At 40.4% G+C, this 23,645-nt stretch overlaps 1 protein-coding gene across 20 annotated transcripts in view; it reads right to left on the reverse strand.

Annotated features, from left to right (window-relative positions):
- Positions 1 to 653: 653 nt before the first annotated feature.
- The window catches only part of COBL (cordon-bleu WH2 repeat protein), a 174,596-nt gene continuing 151,604 nt past the window's right edge, over positions 654 to 23,645 (reverse strand). For 14 of the 20 annotated variants that reach the window (XM_068936152.1, XM_068936146.1, XM_068936148.1 and 11 more), the window contains 5 exons: positions 13,446 to 13,549; positions 10,124 to 12,153; positions 9,371 to 9,490; positions 7,083 to 7,331; positions 654 to 1,968 (listed from right to left, as the gene is read on the reverse strand). In XM_068936152.1, the coding sequence (XP_068792253.1) occupies positions 1,951 to 1,968; positions 7,083 to 7,331; positions 9,371 to 9,490; positions 10,124 to 12,153; positions 13,446 to 13,549 (2,521 nt within the window). In that variant the 3' untranslated portion in view covers positions 654 to 1,950. The remainder of the gene's footprint in view (positions 1,969 to 7,082; positions 7,332 to 9,370; positions 9,491 to 10,123; positions 12,154 to 13,445; positions 13,550 to 23,645) is intronic. The other 6 variants (XM_068936149.1, XM_068936157.1, XM_068936143.1 and 3 more) reach the window with 1 other exon arrangement.

Consider the following 23,645-nt stretch of genomic DNA (forward strand, 5'->3'; position numbering starts at 1 on the left):
TTAGAGTATCCTATTATCTCAAAATCCAGTTTTGGTTCCCTTGCATCGAAAAGTACTTACACATACAATTCGTTACCTTAAAGGGGCATTAGTAAGGAGGGGCTGCAGAAGCAGGGCCTTCAGACAGCACTAAGAAAAACAGCAGGGAGAACTGCAGTGATTTCTGTCTTATAGCACCTTATCACAGAAGCTGTAATCGCTGCTGGTGTGACTATCTGTACAGTATTTAAGGTTATGAGTGAATCCTTTCCTCTGATGGCACTTTTAACATGTCAATACTTCCAATACAAAGCACACTGAGAAGTTTTTAAGACAAAAGAAGGCTAACCAGCCAACAAAAGTGATCTTCTCCATCCCAAGGTATGAAACAGCATCTTAATTCCGACTATATTAGATTCCCTAATGAAAGGATGGACCTTCAGCAAGGCTGGATTAATATAAAAGTGTGTATAATTCAGGTATCTTGATTCTATTTGTCCACTTCTACTGTGTTCCTTGAGAATCAGTTATGAGCCCTTTGCTGGCTTGAGACATTTTATATTAGATTGGAGATATTACACACAGCATACTACTTTGCTTAAGTCCATCTCTAGTTCCAATTTCTTTCTGTAAATGGAAAAAAATTGGCAAAAAGAGTCTTGCAAGCCATGCAACAGTTTTTGATTTTGTTTTTATTTGTGGCACTAACAGACATCGGTATTTTACAATATATAATACACAGACATATTAAATGCAGATGGCTAAATATTCTCTTGCTTTCAACTTCACATAGCTGTATTTTTTTTAAATTTTAGCTCCAAAAAAACCCCTACCTCCACTCTGGTCTGCGATTATAAAAAGGTAAATGTACAAACTTCCTCTTCTTCGGTTTCATTATGATATAGGAAATGTGAAAAAGCATTTTGATCTGTCCTTTTTAAGTTAATCATTTCAATTTAATACAATATTTTCAAAATATGTACAACCACAACTACCAAAGTAGTTAACCATTTGAAAAAGAGGCTGCTATAAATCCTTGTGAGACAACATACAACAGCCGTGCGAATCGGAAACAAAGGGCCCACTTGTGCATGACCTGACCAAGTAACAAAGTCCTGGCTGCAGATGTAAACCACCTCGACTTCCTTTCGCAGTGCAGGAATGAGTTTGAAATCTTGGACCACCACACAGTCCTCTACTTATACCCTTCACAGTTGCAAAGAGAGATCCCTTACCATGTCTCAATATTTTTCAAGTGCCACGAATGTTACCAGGGTTCAGTATATCTCTGCATATTAGTATTCTATACGTCATACCCCATAAGTAACTTTTCAACAGACACAGTGTCTCATATTCATTATTTGATTGCCTGCTTTCCTCAGAGCTGCACCAGAGATAGAAAGTTCCCCTAATTATAAAAAAACAATGACTCCAGCATATGGCAATTGAGGTCTTTCAGAATATACCATAACTTTTCTCTTGTGATTAACTTGTATAGAACTTTACTCTGTTTTTTTCCCCCTTATTGCTTATAGCTCTTTTCCAAATCAAATAAGAAGCGAGAAAATAGTTTGAAACAGTTACGTGTTTTTAACAACTTGAAATGAATATTACTTTTCAGATAGCTAGCAAAAGTCTTTGAATTTTGCCCATAACACAATTAAGTATTAACACAGGACTGCACAGTGTTTATACTCTTATTAACCTGCCAACAAGAATAGTTTATTGGCAACCTTAAATATTCAGAGGCAAAACACAATTCCTTGGCACAGAAGCTTTACAGCACAGCAACATATTTTTCCCTTAGAACCATTATGCAGGAACACAGAAAATTAACTACAACTTATTTTGGCTGGTAGACAAGAGAATAAACTAAACTTTGTGATGTTTTTTTGCCACTTCAGACCTTGAATGATGATTATGGGTGCATATGGGGTTACATTTTCCAATTACCTGTTCTTTATACACAATTCAAACGAGCAGAGGGACCTATAACAAAGAAAAGCACATGATCATTCAAGATATTTTTAAACCTTCAACTGCTGACACTGTAAACTAAACATTCGCCTTTGGGGCTGTCTGCAAGCTTAGTCTCTTCATCAGTTCTTTAAGACTTAAAGCTTATCTGTTTTTTTTTCCAGCTCTATCAGTTGTTCTAGTGAAAGGTAATATCCTTCCCTAATAATCGCACCCCTCATACATCCTTAGATCATTACGGCTGCAGTAACTTTATTACTAGAACGTAGGCAGTATATTTTTCTGTGAATGTCCTTCACTCTGTGGACGGAACACAAAGCCTGGCTGTGAGGATGTAATACCTGACAGTCAAAATCGGTTCAATATTGGTTAGCTGTCACTGGTCATATAAATCAATTGATGGGTACTTTGCTTCCTGACTGAATGAAGAAAACTCCCATAGCCTTTGATTCAGGAAAATACTTAAACTCGTCTTCAGTTCATCTAAGCATATGCTTAACTGTAAATACATATGCTAGGGTGTTCTTCTAAAATCAAAGACACTGAGCTTTGATTCTATCAGAGAGACACACAATAAGGGCACCACAAAAGCTAAACGGGATCAATGTGTTTGATCAAGTTTAAACTTTTCCATTTTGGCCTTCATATCCATGGCAGAAGCTGCAGTCTTAGAGAAGAAATAGGTCGCTGTACAAATCATTAGCAGGGTGAAGAGCTCAAATTAAATTTTATCTTTCAGTTCAAATGGAGTAACAGCATGCAAATGACTACCTTTCACTGTGCATGGGAACTAAAATCACTTTCTGGGCTCATTTGACTACCTGTATATCCAGCTTGGCCGATCTTTTAGTGGGGCCTCCTTTCCCTACTTCCAGCATACCAGTGCCAACACCAACTGTGGCTCTGGTCTGTAATTTCTGTCATTGCACCTACAAACATGCATGATAAGAAACAGTGTTTCTTCATTCACGATTATACATCCCTGATTATATGAGAAGAGTGGTCCACTGCTTGACGTAAAGGCACAGAACTCAGCCATGATCCCTAGAAGACACTGAACACGTCGTAATTCAGATCGATGCATCACTTGTTAGCAACCAGCTTTGAATTATCCCAGCATGTACCAGGGATTCATCGTAACGAGTGCAGCAATTAACTTACCTGGCTCCTTTAATTGCCAACAGGATGATATACTGCATGTATCAAAGAGTTCATGTGACTAAATGCTGAACACTGGAATGAATGCTTGTGGATACTGTGATGGAGCCAAATTAATTTTAAAAATCACAGTAAGTAAACATAAAAAGACTGCTTAGATGTGTCCATCTCTAATCTTAACCGGAAAACATCTACATCTCTAGAGTCTCTCTTGCACATGTGGTCTACAGAAATTATTTTTCCATGAGCAAAAGTTTGTTTTTTTAGATATGCAACCTACCTTCCCCACCTTGTGCGGGCACATTACCATCCCTGGGATGCAAATCCCTGGGTACAACTCCACTTAAGATGAGTAGATGGCATATAAGCAAAGGCAACTTTTATAGCTTCTCTTGGTTGGGTAAGATTTTCAATCCTGCATGGGCTTGTGCTGCAACTATACCTACAGCTAGACATCTAACGGGTTATTTACATGTGTAGTTATGTTTTTTTCCACAGACAATCACAGTAAATCCCAAGGCAAGTTACACAGACACAAAAATACACGTGCAATGGTATACGCAGAATTTCAGAAATCTAGCTGGATTCTTCTGCATTTTCAGAGATAGAAATAAAAAGTTTAAAAACTAAAAGAAATGAGTATATGAAATTGTGACAAAAGTTGCTCGATACAATTGAAATGAAACGTTAGATCACTCGTTAACTCAAGAAGCTCAAGTGATACAACTCTATGACTTGAGTTTTGTTCACTAAAACTAGCCTAAAAGTTGGTCTTGGATCAGCTCTTTGTTTCCCAGATGAAGTGATTATCCTTTGTACAGAAGGCAGACAGCGTGGCTGGGAAGCAGATGCCTCACAAGTGACCTGTGCTCATTTCTGAAGCCAGTCAACCACTGAAGGCATTAGGGTAGCCATCCTGGTGGCTTCACTTGACAACGTCTCTAACTTGCTGTTATACTTTGGACATGTTAAACATGTTCCAGGTTCCTGATCAGCCATTTTGAGAAGAAAAAGGACTATTTCCTATGTATTCTAAGGTCTTTTCCAGTTCAGTAAGACCATCATCTTGCAGTAACAGCCTGTGCCTCCATTCCCTTGGGGTAGGATCCGTAACTAAACCACCTTCTGGCAGGTCTCTGGACTGCACTGCACTGGAGATGAACCATGTTACTGAGCAGGCCCAACTGGGCTTGGCACCCACAAGAATTTTCCTTCGGGAGTCTGTGGACAGCAACAGCATGCAATAAAACAGAAGCTGTTTCTTCAAAACAAAGTGTGATTTATTTGCCAAAACAGGCACAGCACTCCAAGAAATGGATTAAAGAGCAGCCAGAAGTCCTATGCACATACTGTCTTACCTATACTTGGCATTTCCCTCACATACGTATTTTTGCTCTGGTTTGTTTGAGGTGACCCAATTACAGCCTTTCTGGTGCAGACCCGGACTCTCAGCAAGGCTGGGTCAGCCTGCAGCAACTTCTCTCCTCCCTTCCTGCACAGTGGATCTTTTAACCTTAAAGTTCATGACTTTAGCAAACAGCTGTGTAATCAGGGGTGGAGTGGAGGAGTTGTCTTTTCACAGATATTAATAGAGCCCAAATGTTTGTTGGGATGCTCCTTATCTAGGCAATTGGTTGCTTTTCACGTTTGGTTCCCCTGACAGCCCTGTTTGATCTACTTCCATTGCAAATATTCCCTCATAAATAAGCACAAACTGAGTCATACATAACTAAGTAATGCAGATCTTTCCCAGTTCTCCACAATATTAGCTAACTAAATTACTTCACTACCAGAAGCCCTTGTTCCAGAAAACTCCAGAAGACAATGGAGGAGAAAAACACGCAATTAGAAAGGCTTCATTATCTAGTCTGCTATCTAGTTGTTGCAACCAAAATCTAATAGGTAGCCTAGTCAAAAAATGGCTCTGTGCTCACACCTCCAAATCAGGACATCATGGATCTTTGACAGAGGAAGTAAAATAAAGAAAACATTGCTTTGGCCCTGGCACAAAACCACATGCCAGCCACTGCCTACCAAAAACTCAGTACTCCTTGCAGACATTTTCTGCAGCTGTGAAGGAAGAAAACCCTGATATGCAGATACCATATATTCTCCTCTACCAAGTCAACTTTTGCTGTCACAAGGTGTCCAACCGCAGGAAAAGATCAGAAATTGGCTCTCATTTAACACAGCAAGCTAGGAGAGATATTATTATACACTGGACAGAAACTCCGAGAAATCTGACAACATTTTTACTTTTACCAGTGATCAAAGGCATGGGATCTCAGATGTCAGAATGATATGATGCCTTTGGCATACACAAGACTTAGCTTGCATATCCAGTATAATGAAGGACAGCACAATAATAGGAACACCTTGCTCTGTCTTTGGACAAAATGCCGCTCTCTTTTATTTTCATAAAAAATATGCAAGAAAAGATGCACTCTTTTGTCATGTCAATGTCAGATCTACTGAAAATTACTCTGTTTTGAAAAGGAAAGAAGACAGGCACCGCATTTAGCAGAATATACCAGTATATCAAGTTCACTTTCATGGACTGTAATGGCTATCCAACTGTTTCAAAATCAGCCCCCAAGGATGTGATAAAGACTTGTTTTAATGAGTAAAGCTGCGGGTCCCCTCAGAAACTTCTGCGACAGTAATGCAGTTGGAAGAGCAAGGTTCACACAAATCTGGAATTTGAAAAGATCTAGAAAACAAAGAACTGCATGGGGTATTCCTGCATGTGCAAATCCACTTTTTTTCTGTAAACTCGGGAAGCTGAGAAAGAAAACCTGATCTAGAGTGTTATTTCTTCATAAGTTATAGTCTGCTGTTGGTACATATAATATAGACTCATTTTTTCACATGCACCACAACAGCACATCCTGATTTTCCTTTCCATGCTGATGGAAATTCTCCGAAAAACTGACTTGTCTGTGCAATTGGTAATGATGCTGTGGATCTTCTGGTTTACCAGAAATAAGATTTTTTTAGTTATTTTTTTATTTTGAAATCGGTAATATATTTTGAATTGTTTTAAAGAGGACAAGCAAGCAAGGTTAAAGCCTATTTACACATTAATGGTTGGCATCAGCTAAACCACGTGTTGGGAAAATTCCATCTGTTCTTGTACCTTCCCTGAAGTCCCTGGATCAAAGTCCATTCTTAGATACTGCAGTGTAATGTTAGGATGACGCCACTGAGGCAAATTGGTTGGTTCTCTTTACCCAGAAATGAGGTCTAACTCAAGGTTAGGAAGAGCAGTCTTGCTCAAAAAGTTAAATGCACTTACTCCAAAAATCAACACGGACAACTGCATAAGAATGGTATTTAGCCATCTGGGAGTTGGCTTACCCAGGACTGACCAAAATAATGAAGCACAGATCATTCAGTGGATCAAGTTCAGGTAGACATTAAAAGGATTCTACAGTTTTACTGAATGCGCCACCTAAACATAAGTGTTGGGAATCAAAGTTTACGACACACTACTGAAATTAGGAGAGAGTATTTATGTCTAAACTTGCTTCAGGTTTGTGGAAGCAGGAAAATGAAACGGCTAAGAGAACGATGGGTCTCCTATCTGACCTTTCCTAGGTTCACCTCGTCTAAAGGACATCCAGTATTATCTAAGGTTCATGGGAATGGCAAAGGACATGAAAAAGCTTTCTGAAATGATATTCACGCTCTTTTAAAAGACATAGGTACTGACATATTCTTGTGGTTGCATATATGCACAGGCATGTTTTAGCCTTCTAAAAGAAGAGAAGCATCTTTGCAAAAAATGCAAAGGCTTGATAGACGCTCCTGATCTTGGATTCATCTCAAGAAAACACAGCACGCACACCTTCTCATGGTGACAGAAAGAGAAGACGTGTGGCTAAGATAGCTTACAGACAGCTCCCAGAGCAGCACAGCAAGCTCAGGTTATTTCTTCCAAAAGGCTGAAAATATAAAAGTATGTTTACCTTTTTTAACTTTGCTGCTCCCACACCAGAGCGAATGGCCTCCATTAGGGCTTGCCTTGCCTCCGCAGGGTCAGCTGCAGCAGGGACAGAGGATTTTGGAGCTACCGCTGACAGGGGAGCAGGAGGAGGCGGTGGCTGCGTGGGGGGCGGTGGGATACAAAGCCGCTCTTCCTGAGGGTCTTCTGCTTTTTGCAAGAACAGTTCTGCATTCCTAAAACTCTGCAGCTCTTCGGAGGCCACTGAGGAGATCTGTTCATGATGCAGTTGAAAGGAGATGATTAATATCAAGCATGACTAAACCGCAATTATTTGACATTTGATGCACTTTAACTTCAGTACCCCTATTTCACTCTGCTTGAATGATACAAAGCACGTAGAACTTTTGTTTGCTCATAGGGTTGAACATCCGTTCCTACGTACTCACATCACTCAGCTGGGCTGATTACCAGCATCAAGGATTTGGCATTGACTCTGTCTCAGAAACTCAGTCTCTATTTACTGTGAGCTCCAGCATCCTGTAACTCTTCTTGACATGTAAGGTAACAGACAGAGGGCTGGATTTGGTATTCATTTGGGAACGACCACAGAGGTTTTTGGCATCAGGAAGATGTATTAAATCTAAAGTTTCCAGCCATACTAAAAAGAAACAGGAGCAGAGAGAACTATGTGAAACTATACAGCAAAAAAACAATTGGTTGCTCTTACAAGAGGGTTTTCCATGGAATTTCTGAACCTCAAATTTCTGCATGAAACTTATGTGGAAATTCATTTTTGTTTAAAGGAAGGCAGGAGGAGGAGGTAATCTTTCAGACTAAGCCAGATTTACCTTCAATTGCCTCAACAAATCTTTTTGTTGTTAACAATACTATTAGCAATAACAATGATAAAGTCTTAGTAATTAAACCATTTGGAAAGTATTAGGAAATTCAGTATAATGTGGCAAATGGGAAGTTTACCAGTAAATGCACTATCATTTCTTTTTCAGGGAAACTGAGGCACAATACTTCTCTAATGAAAAATGAAAGGATTCAGTCTCTCAAACTCAGAGAGCTCCTACATTCTTTTCCCTCACTGTATATACAAATATATGGGAATAAAGTCATGTCAGATGAGATATGAACAGCTGAGATGACATTAAAGGAACAGCCCTTCCATCACAGCACATCTATATCCAGCCCTGTACATATATCCTGCACCCTGTAAATATGGTGCTTTAACTAGCACAGGTGACATGATGAGAAAAAGAAACATACGGTTTCTAAGCAACTTCCTTTAAAACGGTTCTAAAAGCTTCTCTGCTGGAGAAAAGTATTTCAGAAAGTCTCTGTGATAAAACAACAACGCTTCACACTCTCAGAGCCTCTTTTATACAGATTTACATTTATGCCAAATGAATACAAAATGCAATTAAGTACGCGTGAAGATGGCTGTGGCACATCCTTGATCAAGGATGATCCGTATTTACTGCCTCTAGCAGCACATTCCACTCTTGGGCTCAGAGAAAGCTGTACCCTACCTGCAGCGGGGGCAGCGAGATATTCAGAACGGCTTTGAGGGAAGGAATAATTCCCTAACACAGAAAAGGGACACTTTCTAACTCGTGCCAGCTATCTGGATGAGTTAACGGCCTGAGTCATTGCATGAGGGAAATGGGGGACTGCTTGCCAAATACACATCCTTGGCTTCATTAGTGAACTGAGGGAAAGCTAAGGCTAGAACAATGCAGGCTTTGGCTATTAGGAATAGGAGATGCTTTAAGGGTTAGGTCAATCCTTTGGACAGAAAGAATCATCCTGCTGCAGTGGAAGAGAGTTTGAGAGCTTCCATCAACGTCAATTCCTTGCATACAATTTGCACGCACCTAACTCATGAAGCGTTCATGAAGAAGTCTTAATGTGTTTTTAGGTAAACAGGATTGGACGTATACAGTAGATAATGCAAATATATTAATCTAACTGCATACTCTTCAAATGCAAAATCCAACACCTAAATACGTGAAAATGATGAACATTTGGTGTCTTTCATGTACATTCTCTTAAACTCATTTGGATTTCTACACGATTCTTTCTCAGCATATAATTTCAGAGAGAGTAACTTTTGTAGCAGAGGACAGAACCTGACCCACTATATTATCTGCATAAGTTGGATCTGGTCTTATATCATAATATTTTCCCCTAAGTTTTTCTCTCTGCAGCACAACTTCACTTTGCATCATTTCCAGGTTTATCCAAAACTTTCAGTAGGAACAGACTGCACTTAGGTGATCACCGATCATCTTTATTTCTTACCTTTTTCAGCCTTGAAGTGCCACTGTGGCCTCTGATTGCTGCCAGTAGGGCTGAGCGTTCATTCTCTGGCTCAGCATACGAGGGTTTCTTGTGATTTCCATTTAATGCACTCTCTGAAATCTAGAATATGAAAACAATAAACCCTTTTAGGTATTTACCTATTTAGATATTTAGATTTTATTTTTTTGGAAACACTACCAAAAACATGTTTAGTGCTTGTACCAGAATGCAAGCTATGGAGTCTGTCTTCTTTCAGGCCTGCTTTTACAACCCTTCTTCACACTGCCTGGTAAGGATTTATGTAGATTCCAGTTAGTAACGCTGTATGTACAGATGCAGTCTCATATCCCCAAGCATTAGCAATGAATTAATATCACCTAGTAACGCAAAACGCAGTTTTCTTTCCTTTACTGATATTTACAAGTTTTCTGCACACAGCGTGTTCCTGTTTTTACATAACCTAGAGAAATGTGGGTTAGGCTCTTCGGCTAACCTCAATTACCTCTCCTTTAAGCTGTCTCTGTGCACCCTCTGCCTCTCCTAGCTAGTGCAGCAGCAATAGCATTACATAACGTACAGGACATGCAGCATAACAACCAGTGACTTGGTCTGCATTTTGCCATTATACATTTTTCAAATGCCATGAGTACTCCAGCTCACCAGCAGCTGGACCGATTATAACACAGCTGGTGTCTGATAGTGCGAGTACATGCTTCTGCAGGCTGAACAGGCTGAATGAAGCCTCCACTTTACCTTTCTGAGTTTCTCCTTCCCCCCTCCTGTTTGGATGGCTTCCATCAGGGCACTGTGCAGGGACGTATCTTTCGGGATTGGTTTCTGGACCACTGGTCTGAACTTCTTCTTTGGTCCAAAGATGTTGGTCTGCACATTAACGTCCAGCTCATTGATAGTGTTAGTAACCAAATCATCGTCCTTGTCCTCCCGTTCTGACTCCATGTGATTGTTTGCGGTAGCACCATTTAACTCAGGCGATGCTTTAAAACAACTAGCTTGTACGCTGCTAGCGGGAGGCCATTTACTGGCTCGCAAAGATGAGCTGGAAAAGGGTGGGATGACCTGGAGATCAGGTGACTTGAGAGATGGGGCTGAATTAGTATGGTTCGAAGTCTCACACTTCTGGTCAAACAAAAGATGCATCTTTTTCTCTACTATACTTTGTTTGCTGTTTAAACTGTGATCATCTTCTGCAGTGCTGTTATCCTTTGAAGAGGATTTAGTAAGTGGGACACTGGCGTTCTTTTTATAGAAACTAGGAGGAGTTGCTTGATTTGGTGCCCTGATGTTCACTATTTTGTTTTCCACTCCAGAATTATCACCAGGTGTAAACCTGTGGGATGCTTTTAAACTGGAAGTAAAAATATTTGACGGTGGTTCTCTTAGTTCTGCTGAATCTGTTTCCACAGGGCTGTATTTGGCCACAATAATACATCTTTTTGGGAAAAGTTCTCCTTCAGTTTTAACCTCTCCTGCCCCATGCTTATTTTCCTCTTTCTCATGATATTCTGTGGAGTCAGACTTAAAGCTAGGTAGGTTGATGTGTTTTGCAATGGCAGAGGCAACGTATTGACTTGAAGTTCTCCTATGCGGCTTTGGAAACGGAAGCTCAACCTTGTCCTTATTAATGGTTGAGGCCACTAATGGTTTTACCTGAGACTGCGTGACTGGAAGAGGTGGCTTGGTCTTTTCATTCTCAAACTGTCTTTCAGCTACCTGGGAAGTAACAGTTTGTGGTGCTACAGGTTTTGGAGCTACAAGACAGACAGGTTTGTGTTCATGCTTTATAGCAAAGGATTTAGAGGTTGTGGTGACTGCTGACTTTTTAAGAAGATGCTCAGTGGAGTCATCACTTTGCTTTTCCATAGAATTTGACCTCCAGAACGCCTTTATTTTCCCTAGAGGAATTTCCTCACTTTCACCAGTAGTAGTACCTGATATGTTCTTAGTGCCACCAGCATTCGGGCTTATAAGATTGCCTAGTTCATCTATTTTAATGGCACCAGTGGAGAGGGAAACTCCTCTATCAAAATGCTTTATGTCAGGTTTGGGAGGAACAACCTTAAAGGTCGTCAAACCCATTTTAGGTTCGTAATTTGTTCCTGAATTCTGGGCGCGATGACACCATGTGGGTGTTGATGGGATTTCTTCTACTTTCTCTTCAGTTTTTTTTGCCAGCGGCCGCTTGATTTCTAATTCTGATTTACTTTTTTTCAGAGGTCTTTCCTTGTTACTACATTCCTTAAATGGATTTTTCTTCTCTTTTGCTGTACTGATTTCAGTTGCGGCCTTGGAGTGAGATGAAACCAGCTTAGATCTATATTCCTCAGACTTCACAGTATGTTTAGGAGGGGGTTCCAGTCTTAAGTTCTTTTCACTTCTTTTTTCAAAGGAAGATGTGAGAGATTCAAACATATCTCTCCTCTGTTCCACAGGCAGGTGATCAAATGCATTTTCAGAAGGTTGCTGATGTATTAAGTCCTTGGATAGACATACAGACCCACCACCTACATGTCCCTTATCAAAGGAACCTGCATTGTTATTTTTATTTGTAAAGTTCCCTGCATTAACAGAGTCAGCTGAAATATTGTCCGAACCCCTTGTCTCTTGACTTCTAACAGACCCAGAGATGTTCACTTCTGCATCGTCATCTATGACTGTTACTGGAACAGGAATGGTAACATCTTGGGCAGCCTCAATTTTTCTCGTACGTGTGCTCAAAACCTCAGGGATATTCTCAGAGTCAGAGCTGCTTATACCATCCATTGCTGCAAAATACACACATAAAAATACATACAGGTAATATTTAGGCAATATCACTTTAAATTACACAAATAGCTTATACAAACTAATCCAAATCAGATATTTCAATTCCACCAAAACTAACAGGAATACATATATATATGTATGCCTGTATTACTGTATTACCAAAAAAAAAAAAAAAAAAAAAAAGATCTGGGTCCTTTTGTTGTCTGGTTGCTGATTAGGATCAGCCAAATATTCCTGCAGTCCTCCTGCTTCAGTCAGTGGGAAACGTACAAATGCAGCTGAAAGCAGAATTTAATCTATTGTTCATACCTTATCTTTGACTAACTTCTCTCAGTGATAAACATTTCACCACATGACTCCAAAGGAGAAACATTTCTGAGAAACAGCAAGCAACTCCAAATTATGTTTCCCAGACCTGGTTAGTAATAACAACCCAGCTGAAGGATTTCCTTGAACAAGCAAACAAAGAAACAGTACTTCTATTTTTTCCTCCATTCTTCTCACCCTTCGTTACCAATGACTCCAGAAGCTTCATTGTGCAAGAAGCTTAACTCTTATCTCAAGTTTGCTGGTATAAATTGAGGGTTACGACACAGAAGTTAAAGGAATTGCAGTGTTAAGAGTACTCACAGAAATTACATCAGAATCAAGTCCACTGCAAAAGTACTAAAAAAAAGTATTCAGCATCAGTTGGTGACAAACTATTAAGAGTGAAATATTTTCATTAACAGTAGGCAAAAGAGAAAAATGATACTGCCTTGTGATGACGTTTTATTTCTTTTCTCTGTTTCTGGTCAGTATTTTCAATTTTCAACTTCAAAATACATGGCTGCTAATGCAGAGGAAGCGGGTGGTATAAAAATGCCCCCCCCGCTTCTCCAACTCATTATGACAAAATACAAACCAGAAGTATTATCCATAAAACACACAGCTAAGTTCACTACTGGTTTAGCTTCACTGAAGTCAGTGAAATCATACCAAATTTGACCCACAAAACGTGCCCGTAAACTGCTGCTGTTCATTGCTTTCTGGGAGCGACACTGAAATACAATGACGGGCTGATACAGTAGCCCCCAAAATACTCAGTACTAGCATATAAAGGGTGGCTCGCCCCGGAGGCGACGTGCGGGCAATCTCTTTGTGGGGACCATCCTCTCTCCGCCTCTGAGCCATGAGTTGCTCCCAGTGCAACTTAGTGAGAAACGCGCGGATGTCTCGGAGCACGGTTTGCCTTGGCACCCGCCAGCCACGTCCAGCTCCTCCATACTTGGGAGGTAACCCAGTGCCCTACCTTCCAAATCTTCATCCAGGTCAGCCAGCGCCTGCTGGAGTTGAGCAGCAATGAATGTGTCCTCACCGCCGCGCTTAGCGGATGTACTTTCTTCGTTTCTACTGCTAATTGAAACATGAAGAAAAGGTTAGGTCTCCGTTTTGGCTGCGTGGCGCTGTGCTGAAATACACTCTCATTTCGGCACCTTTGGTCCCACCGGGGTAGGGAAACGCCTTCCTCAAAGTAGGAAAACGTGCAGCCCTAGAGGCACGCGCCGCGCTGACAGGGCCGTATCGAGGAGGGATCTCTGCGGTGCCGAGAACGCTCGTTGCGCTGGTCATCAGAAGATTAGGATTAATAAACCCTGTCCCGAAGAAATGGCCTGGCCTCACGGCGCAGTACACATTTCAGGTGGGCGGCCACAAAGCGCTGTGTGCCAAGGCAAAGAGTTTGCACATCCAGCTAATTTTAAAGCAGACCTCTACCCACCCTGCACGTACCCTGCTGATAAATCTCCACCTTCATTAAATAAAAAACACATGGCATGAAAAATAAAAGCACTTGTGGACTGTTAGACCACCAGTCTTCTTCCTGAGGGGAGGGAAGGGAGGAAAGAGAAATTAATCTCTTCAGAGTTGTTTCTTACGAAACGTATCAAGGCACCTGATTTTGCCAGGAAATAACTCTACGGTTTTCAATGAAGTTGTACAACAACCTAAAACAAGTCTGAAATCAGAATGAGCGGCAAGTGTTTTCTTGGCTTATTAAAAAAAAATGGTGAAACTGAGGAAAAAACTAACAAAATAAGAACTAAAATTAAAAAAAATACACGACAACCTGTTTTACAACAGACCTTCTGTTTTTTAGGAAGAAAGATCTCAACCAGCAGAGCTTTTCTACTGAAATCAAGAAGCCAGGATTTCATGTTGGGAGACTAACTTTTTCCAGTTACTTGCTCCTCACCTGCAGTCAAAACATTTTCATCTCTGACTCTTAAGTTTTGCCCTTGTGATTAGGCTACTGACAACATAATTTTCCATTCTAACCACACCTTAACTAACTCTGATCAGGCAAAGTAGCTTTGCCCTTTTCAAGATGAAGCCCTTCATCTCACAGATGAAGTAAGAGATGACTTTTGGGGGGGGGTCTACTGAACACGACCTGCAAAACGCTATTTTACTGCTGCCCTTTGAGATAGCCTTCTGAATCAAAATTTAGGGATGTTTCCTGGCATTGACTTAAATAATCTCTAGCAGTGTAGCTTCCTTTTTTGCTATTTCATTGTTATATTTTTCTCTTTCTCACAGTGGGAGTAGCTATAATGACATTTTGAACCACTGAAGTTTTTTTTTTTTTTAATTGCATTGCAATCACTTCTCCTTTCTGTATGCCTTTTATACTTAAATGAACAAACGCACTCCTGGAGCTTGCTTCTTCTCCTACTTGCAGCTAACTCCCTTTAACTTATAAAGGTGAGTTCATGTATGCTAGGTCAATAAAAACTATAAACCACACCTGCAAGGAAATCTTCCAAAACTTGGAAGGCACAAATCAGCCAAAGTCTCCAAAAGAGGCAACAGGTGCTGCAGGACTCTAATCCCACCGTACCCTAAAGTATATGCACACATACACCACCCAATGAGATCACTCATCTGAACAAACCAACAAAAAGATTTAAGCTTACTGCAGCAACGGGATTGGTGTAGAAGTCTGGCAAATAAAACTCTCAACTTGAACGTGGCAGAAAAGAAGCAACTCAACTTTATATTGTTTTTGCAGTGGAAAGTTTTATAAAATTAATGAAAAAATACTAGTTTTCCTATGAATGCATTTTAAAACAACTTATTTGCAAACTTGAAGAAAGTATTTTTGAGAGGAAAATCATTCCAATTCCACACCAGCTAAACACATCTATCCAGTGTGGAAGGAAAATACTGCTCTCTGCTTTGCAAAGGTGGTCTTGGGGGACAGCTGTCCCCAGTTAGAAGTAAAATATGGATGTGCACTGAAACTAATTCTCAAAGCTGTTGCACAGAAGATGCTTTAGACTATGGTGCTTAAATGACACTTGAGACAACCTTGGAAGAAAAACATGTAAGTCTGTATCTATCAGAGAATGCGACTGAAGTTCATGAAGGCCCTGCCAGCTCACCATCTTGTTTATACCTCAACATATCTTTTTGTCTATTTCACCAGCCTTCTACAATACAGCCAAACTCCGTATTACTAGGATTGTCAGTGTTGCGCTTTCTCCAGGAAATAACAAAACCTATGGGCTTGAGAGTTTTATGGACAATTTATCTAGGAAAACTTGTTTGGGGCTAGAACAGGGATTTCTGGGTTCCAAACATGTCGTATGGGTTCACTGCACTGACCAGCTCTTTCCTCCCTTAAATCAATGGAAATCTTTCATTGACTCCTTAGAGCAAAATTACCTTCTCCCTGATGGGTCCAACAGTCAGCAGAGGTTTCTTTTATTATACACTGCACATGTATGCCGTGACTATACATAATTTGCTTCTCAATCTCTGCTTCAATCTCCTTATCTAGACAATTGGGATAATAATATCCAATTCACATACGTTTTCTGAAGGAAAGAGAACAATGCAGTGAAAATGAAAGGATTCTTATTTTTCTCTTACACAGGGAGCTTCAGAAAAAGTAGACCTTTTCTTGTGCATTTCCAAGTCCCTAAAAGAGCTATTGCTTGATTCATCTCCAAACTCACCTAAAAAGCAAGCCAGCATGTATATTAACCACAGAGCTCTTCCTGAAACCCTTAGCATCAAGAATTTAAAATATACAGGGATACGTGCTTTGTGAGGTGAAGGTCTCGTCGTTTCCAGTAGCTCAAATCATGTATAAACAAACCTAAAAAGACTCCTTCACACAAGAGTATTTGGAAAAGGAAAACAAAAGGGCCTCTAATTTTTTTTTTCAAAGCCTTCTTCCCTTCTAGTCCTATACACTTTTCTTTTGTTGACAGCTCTGTCTTGGCCAGAATCCAAGAAAAATACAAGACTTATTCCGATACCACATTTTACATTCTGGATAAACATCACCAGTGGCATTTTCTCACACATACTTTTTTTGACTTGGGGAAGAACTTGATAACCTTTAGGATGCTTTTCTCGTAAAATACAAGACGCTAAAAATATAGCGCAGGGGAGCATTTAACACAGGCTCGAAAGGGCCAACGTGTATGGTTCCTGGGAGCCTGCTCACTTATTACTTATCTAGATTAGCAGAGATCTGTGCAAGAGCATAGAACTGAGCAGAATGACTACTAAACTACTGCCTTCAGTGCTCCACCAAGCTCAGGCTACAACACACAGTTGCTCCTCTGCAGTCACTCTCTCAGCTGGAGATAAAACGAAACTTAGATCAGTATTTTGTCAAATTAGGGCCATGGGAGACAGCCAGTTATGAGAGAGTTTATATGCTAAGCAAGAGAGGAAAAAACTCTGATAAACCTAGCTGGAAACCTGCGTTAAAAAGAAATCAGAAACAGTTAAAAAGCTATCAGATTTGTAATCAGAGAAGCTGCCATTTTGTTATACTTCAAGCAGTTTTGCAAATGATAAAATTGAACCAAGCCTCTTTGGAAGAGTGAGCATTTTCCAAGAGTTCTGGAAAGCCTCGTGTATAGTACCAGAGGTAGAGAGCCTAACTGCCAGCATAACTGAGAAAATATAGTGCAGAGCTATGTAAACTGCAGTGAAGGGACTGAGGAAGAGATTCAGTTGCCTCAACTCAGGCACTCAGGGCCATCTGAAATCCTGTAGGGTATTCAGGACACCTGTATGGGGCATACTACCTGTATGGTAGACATACTACAGAACACATGGGAGACCCAGGTCCTTCCAGAGTGGCCACAGGCAAGATGAAATGGCAGAAGGCATCTCTCTCCAGGTAACTGAACTTACCCTAGAGTCTTCACTCATTTTGCACCATGTTCACTGTATCAGAAGACTTGAGAACAGGGTTGCTGTAAAATTTTCTCTTAGCTTTGGAGGGCTGACAGAGCCCAGCGTGGAGGGCTGCCTTTGTGGTTAGCATGGACTGGGCTTTGGAGCAGCTGGGCTCCTTTCCCAGCTCTGACAGCGCTCGCAGTCTGGTACTGGGGAATCCTCTTAGCCCTCCTGTACATACCCAAACTCCTCCTCTGCAAAACAGATCCACATTATTCTCCTCTTGCCTAAGCGCTGGATAGAGAAATGCTTCTCACCAGTGTATATCATGGTGGGTGACAGAGAGAGAGTCTGATGCTGAACGTATTTAAATTGAATAAATTTAAATTGAAAATGCCTAACGGTTGATCCTTTTTGAATATGGCTTTCTATTCAGCCAGGCCAAGTAATCTCAAAGAGTTTATAGATTTGTTTTTGTGACTGATGCAGCAAAGTACTCTCCAAACTGGAGGCAACTATTTTTCAAAAGAGTCAGTAATTTACAAAGCCTTAGGGGCCACTTTTCCAACCTTTTCTTTTTTTAGGCTAGATGACTTTTCCCCTTCCCTTCCCTTTTCCTTTCTCCTTCCTCTCTTCTCTCCACTCCTCTCTTTTCTGTCTTCTGCCTTCTCTTCTCTGCTCTGTTTTCTCTTCCATTTCCTATAATGATTGCAGAACAGCAGCAAGCTATCAGTGGCAGATTTTCTGATCACCTGAGCTATGACCTGACCAACAAGATCCTCTTCTGCTGCCTCCTGTGAACTTCAGGATAAAGTTTTAATGTACTAGTTTCATATGGCCAAAGCCCATTAAAATGCCATATTGTAGACTGTTAACGTACTGGAAAGAGCATCCCACTTAGGACTGGTTAGATAACAAAGTCTTGTCTCTGAAGTAAGACTTCTGCAAGTGGCAAGTAAGCAGGGAAAGGAAAAAGCATAGAGTCATACTCTGTTCGAAGGCCACATAACCTTGCTTTTTCGGTCCTTGAATGAGTGACAAAAGAGAAAGTTGCACATACTTTTTGAGAGCAAGGTACAGATATCATTGTCATACCAAGTTTCTAGTTTGTGTTCTGTTTTGAGTTCTGTCAGATTGCATCATGCTCGCGACAGTCTTGAGATTGCATTTATATCTGCGCTGAATAAGAATCATCACAGACTGAATTAATCTGTTTTCCAGTTTGAGAATACATAGGTCCAGTACTGCCTTCAGATATAACACCACCTGATTAAAACAAGAACTTGCAAACACAGATGAGGAGGTAAATGAAGTAATATTTCAGCAGCAGTTAAGTTTATGGTCCTTTTATACATCTCCTCTGTGGTTACTGGTCAAAAACCTAAACGGAAAGCAAATGAAAATGCTCTGGCCTATTTATAGCATCGCTTTGTGTTTTTGAAAACCTTAACGCTAGAAATCTCTAAGGTAATGTTATGTACCAGGGTGATCTAAGCTTTTAGAGCCCCCAGACATATACCAGCCTCAGGGTCCTTTCATAGCTTCCACAAGCTGCAGCTTATAATTTCTATCAAGCCAGAAAAATGTCCCCACTCTTTCCCTTCCACACATGGGGCTCTTGCAGCAGCTTCACAACGGAAAAGGCAACAGGCAGACAGGATTGCCCACAGGGCCAGGAATAACCAATAAAACTGGACTAACACGGATCAACTCGTAACTCAGCAATATCCCCTGTGCAAAATAACTCTGGATGTTAAAAAATGGCACCGTGCGGTTAAATAATTTCTATCGGTTCACACAGGAAAATATAGGAAGGAGCAAGGACGAGAATCTTTCTCTCCTGAAACCCAACGCTACACCTTTAGCAACTGAATCTGCTCCCTAATATGTAAAATATTCTGTAGTTCCAAAGCAGAAGGCATTTTTCCTGTAGATGAATTTAACAGAAAGGCTAATCTGGATTCTTGCTCTAATGTCTGTGAATATCTTCTACTCAACCACAGGATCATCAGTATCTTCCCTCCCTGAACATCTGCCAGCAAAAAAGTGCATGAAAATGTCCAGATTGTGAAGAGTTTTCTGGGACAAGAGGAAAGGGAAAGCTAGAGATAAGGAAGGAAATTAGCAAAACTATGTAAGAAATAGAGGCTGGCAAATCTGTCAAACATCTGGGTCTTAATTAAGTAATTTTTCATCCCTGAAGTTCTTCTCTCTGTTACTTTAACCCTTTCTCTTCCATCTTCCTTCTTAAAAGTACATCTCTATTTTCAATAAAGTCCACGTCTACCCAGCTAAAATAAAACCTGTCCTATTTGGAAACAACAGAATAAATCTTTCCCATCTTTCCCAAAGATTGTTGTGACATGTAATTATATAGAACATGTTTGTGCAGACACATGTATATATACGTATATATAATACATGGCTATTTTTCTCTAGAGTTTTTCTCTTTCCTTCCTGTCTTGCCTTCCACGCAGTATTATGTTTTCTCTTCCTGTGACCAGTTACATCATTAAATCCCTTCCAGCTCCTAAGTTCTCTTTCAGTCCTGCCTTTCCTAAGTGGAATATAAAACCTTGTAACATTTGAATTTGAATGGACTTAAAATTAAGCTGAACAAATTCATTCGCCTCTACCCTTTCAATAGCTTTTGTTTTAAACTCAGTCATCAAAAAACTAAAAGTTTTATAACAAACTGCAAGCACTTTTCAGGTTGCTAACAAGAAAGACCCTTTTCTTTCTCCTCACAATAGCTTCGGCTACCAGAATCAGAGCCAAATGTAACAAATTCTCTCAATAAAAAGAGAGAAAATAAGATTCTGCCCAACTATATCAAGAACATTAACTGATTGAAGTAGGGCCCCCCCTTCATGCTCTCAATTAACTTTATCTGAAAAAATATTCCTCATTCATGGCTACTAAAATAGTAAATTATGGGAGTAAATCAAGAGCTCAGAAAGGTATTTCTCTTTTCTCTCAATGCAATCACAATCTATAATGCTGTATTTATTTATAACTAGCACGTTCCTTTTACATTTAGAAATATTTAAATAAATTTTAAAAATTAAATTAAAAATATTTTATTATTTAAAATGTTTGCACTGCTCTGTGTGAGGCTGACAGAATCACCCACTATTAAGGCCCCTTACAAAACCTTCATTTCAGTTGCTTATACCTTTGGGAAATTACACCTTTTCCTAGGTGGCAGTCCAAGCCTGACAATTCTTATCATGACCCTCGTTATTCTATTATTTTTATCGAGCCAAAATGGTCAAATGAATTCGAAGAAAAAGCATTTGGAGGAAATGGAGAGGTCCATTCTGAAACATGAAGTGCAATATAATACTCAGTTCTTTGCAAAAACCGATTCTGTGTAGTCTAACCGTCTTGACTCTCTGTGCCTCAACTCTCCTCTCTAAAATAGGATAATGCCACCTTTTCATCTCACATGAATTCTGTAAAATTATAGTCTGTATGGCGCATGGATACTAGTGTGATGAGTTAGAAAGACCAAGAGGAAATTAAATAGTCCTGTCTCCAGATCAGAGTTTGAACTGAGAGCAAACGGTGCTATACCTGCTCCATTAATTGGGCTCTGAAACCTAGAGAGAAAACAAAACAAAATACTATGTGATCCTGTGATACCGACTTTATCATATTGCATAAAGCGGCGGGGGGAAGGGGAATTAAGGTTACCCAGGTAGCTTTAATATTAATGTTGCCTAACTTTGAGCATGTGACTTAGCATCCCTAATAATATTATTTTAACATAATTTTTAATGTGTAATTACTTACACAGCTCCAGACAGTAGGTGTGCATGATGCTTTATAGGCATATAAAATTGACTGATCCTTGCCCCAAGGAGCTTGTGTGATGACACTACACAAGGGATGGGAAAGGAGGGGGTATGGGAGAACAGGAGTTGCAACAGTGTGAGATCATGAGATGTGTTTACTGCTATGTAAGCAACATTTCAGCTTCTCTGTGGTTTTGTTGTTACTCATTTAACACTATATATTAAAATTTGTTGAATAGATACATAACACAAAGAAATCAGCGGTAAGGAAGGATATGAAGAAAGAGAACGATGTTGAACAGCGTTCAGTCAGCAGTTGGTATGAAAACATTCACAGTCAAATGTTGCACGTAGACAATTATTCATGTGGTGGTAGCCCTTCGCACCTCCAGTTGCGATCAGGCTTCTGCCCTACCAGGCACTACACAAACATACCATGAGATACGATAGTCGTGTGCAGACTTTTACTGTGAAGACAATAAGCGGTGGCCGCAGGAGATATCAGAGGTAGAGGGGGAGAGAGGTAGCGTAATAGGTTAGAGGCATAGCCAAGGGTAGACCTAAAGTCTTCTGACATTTGAGTTGATGCTCTACATGCTACCTATCTAATATGTACATTTGGATTATGATTACTTAAAAAAAAAATCCCAAAACAAAACAAAGAGTGCGCCTGCAAGTTGCCTCCATGTACTGGAAAATAAGACCACGGAGGAAGCCGTGGTTGGAAGCCCCTGGAATTGGGGGGCCTTATCTAAATCTCTGTTCTGGTTTTGTGCTCTGGGAGATTTGAACTCTGTTGTTACTGTCTTTTCTGGGTGTGCGAAGCCAGTGGTACAGGCAATTTCTCACGCCCTGAACAGCAATAACTGTCTCCTAATTCCTGCCTAAAAACTCTCCTTTTTAATTATGAAGACATGAGATAAACACAGAATATTTAGAACGATAAAATCACAGAAAAAAATTAGTTTGGAAATTACCCCTCAAGGCCATCTAGGCCTTGGTTGGACCTTGGAGGTCCAACCTCCTGCTGCAAGCTGGGCTAGTCTCAAAGTTAACTGGGACTGTCCAAGGCTTTGTCTAGTTGAGTTCTGAAAATCTCCAAACATGGAGATTCCTCAACTTCTCTGGCAGTTCCCTTGTGTGATAGCTCCGCTCTTGCAACCCAGGAATGCCACATTATCCTTCTTCACTGTGCTCACGCTTTGTCACTGTAAGGGTGCACAGCCAACTCACAGCTGGACACTCGTCGTGACGGACTCAGTGGGCAACCTGTTGTCCACTAGGAGCCCCAGCTCTGGTTTTGGGCAGCTGCTCCCAGTCAATCACTTCCTAGGCTATCCCATTGCATAGGATTATTCTGCTCCAGATGCAGGACTTTGCATTTGTCTTTGCTGAATCTTGTGAGGTTTCTGTTAGTCCATTCCTCCAGCTTGGCAAGATCCCTCTGAATAGCCATCCTACTCACCAGCCTGTGAAGCATTCCCCCAAGCGTCATGTGCCAAGTTGGTAAGAGCACATTTTGTCTCATTGTCCCTTTGTCTCTTCTGTGCATGCTCTCGTATTAAAAATTTTGTATGCTTGCGTAGCAAAGGTAAATTTCAACACAATCTAAAGAATATCTGTCTTTCACTGATGCGAAATATGTGGAAAACACCGACTTTCAAGAGCTGGCGTGTCGCTTAAGTTTTAATGGCCTCCTTTATTGCGCTGAAATACAGAAAAAGTCCAAAATATTTTCCATTGATTGGGATTGTTCTCATAGGGTGTTGCTCTGATGCCTTTATTGAACATTATGGTAACTTTTATTATTTTTCCTGGATATGCACATGTTTTTTCCAGTTTGGATCCTGCAGTTTTGAGGAAAGTTGGGATTGCTTAATTGTCTTACAAGGCCTGATCTATGTCTATTGAAATTAATAGGTTGCTTTTTTTGGATCAGGTCTGGAATGTTAATTGTAGCTACTATATTAGTCTAGCCTATATAATCCTCCATACAGACACTGCACAAGGATCCAAGAAATTGTAAAAGGCCAAACCACAGGGAAGAATGCATTGTTAAGCAAGTATCCAAATGAGACTTGACCTTGTCCCTGTTGACACTGATGGGAAAAGAAAAGCCCTGAGATCATTCCAATAGGTTAAATACTGACTTTGGCCTAACTTTATCCCCCACTACATGATCCAAAATGAAGTGCTCCTTCAGAAATCTGTGGAAGGAAATAACTAGGTCATGATGCATACTCTTATGAAGGGGCTACAGATTAGCAGCTGAATGGAGAGACCAGAAAGCACACACTTTGTGTCAACTGAGAATTCAGAGGAATTTCTGGCCACTGTCCCATGACTCTGCAGCGTCACACAGAGTAGATCCCTGTCAGTACCACCAGGCCACCCTCCTCGCTGGAGGCACAGCTTCCTATTTGGCCAGTTTGTATTTGCAAAGTCCTATAAATTTTGGGTTCCCTTTGCAGCCCTGCCACCAACTATGTGAGTTTTGGCAAACAAACAGTGTC

Source organism: Struthio camelus, chromosome 2 (assembly GCF_040807025.1).
Source record: "Struthio camelus isolate bStrCam1 chromosome 2, bStrCam1.hap1, whole genome shotgun sequence".
NCBI lineage: Eukaryota > Metazoa > Chordata > Aves > Struthioniformes > Struthionidae > Struthio > Struthio camelus.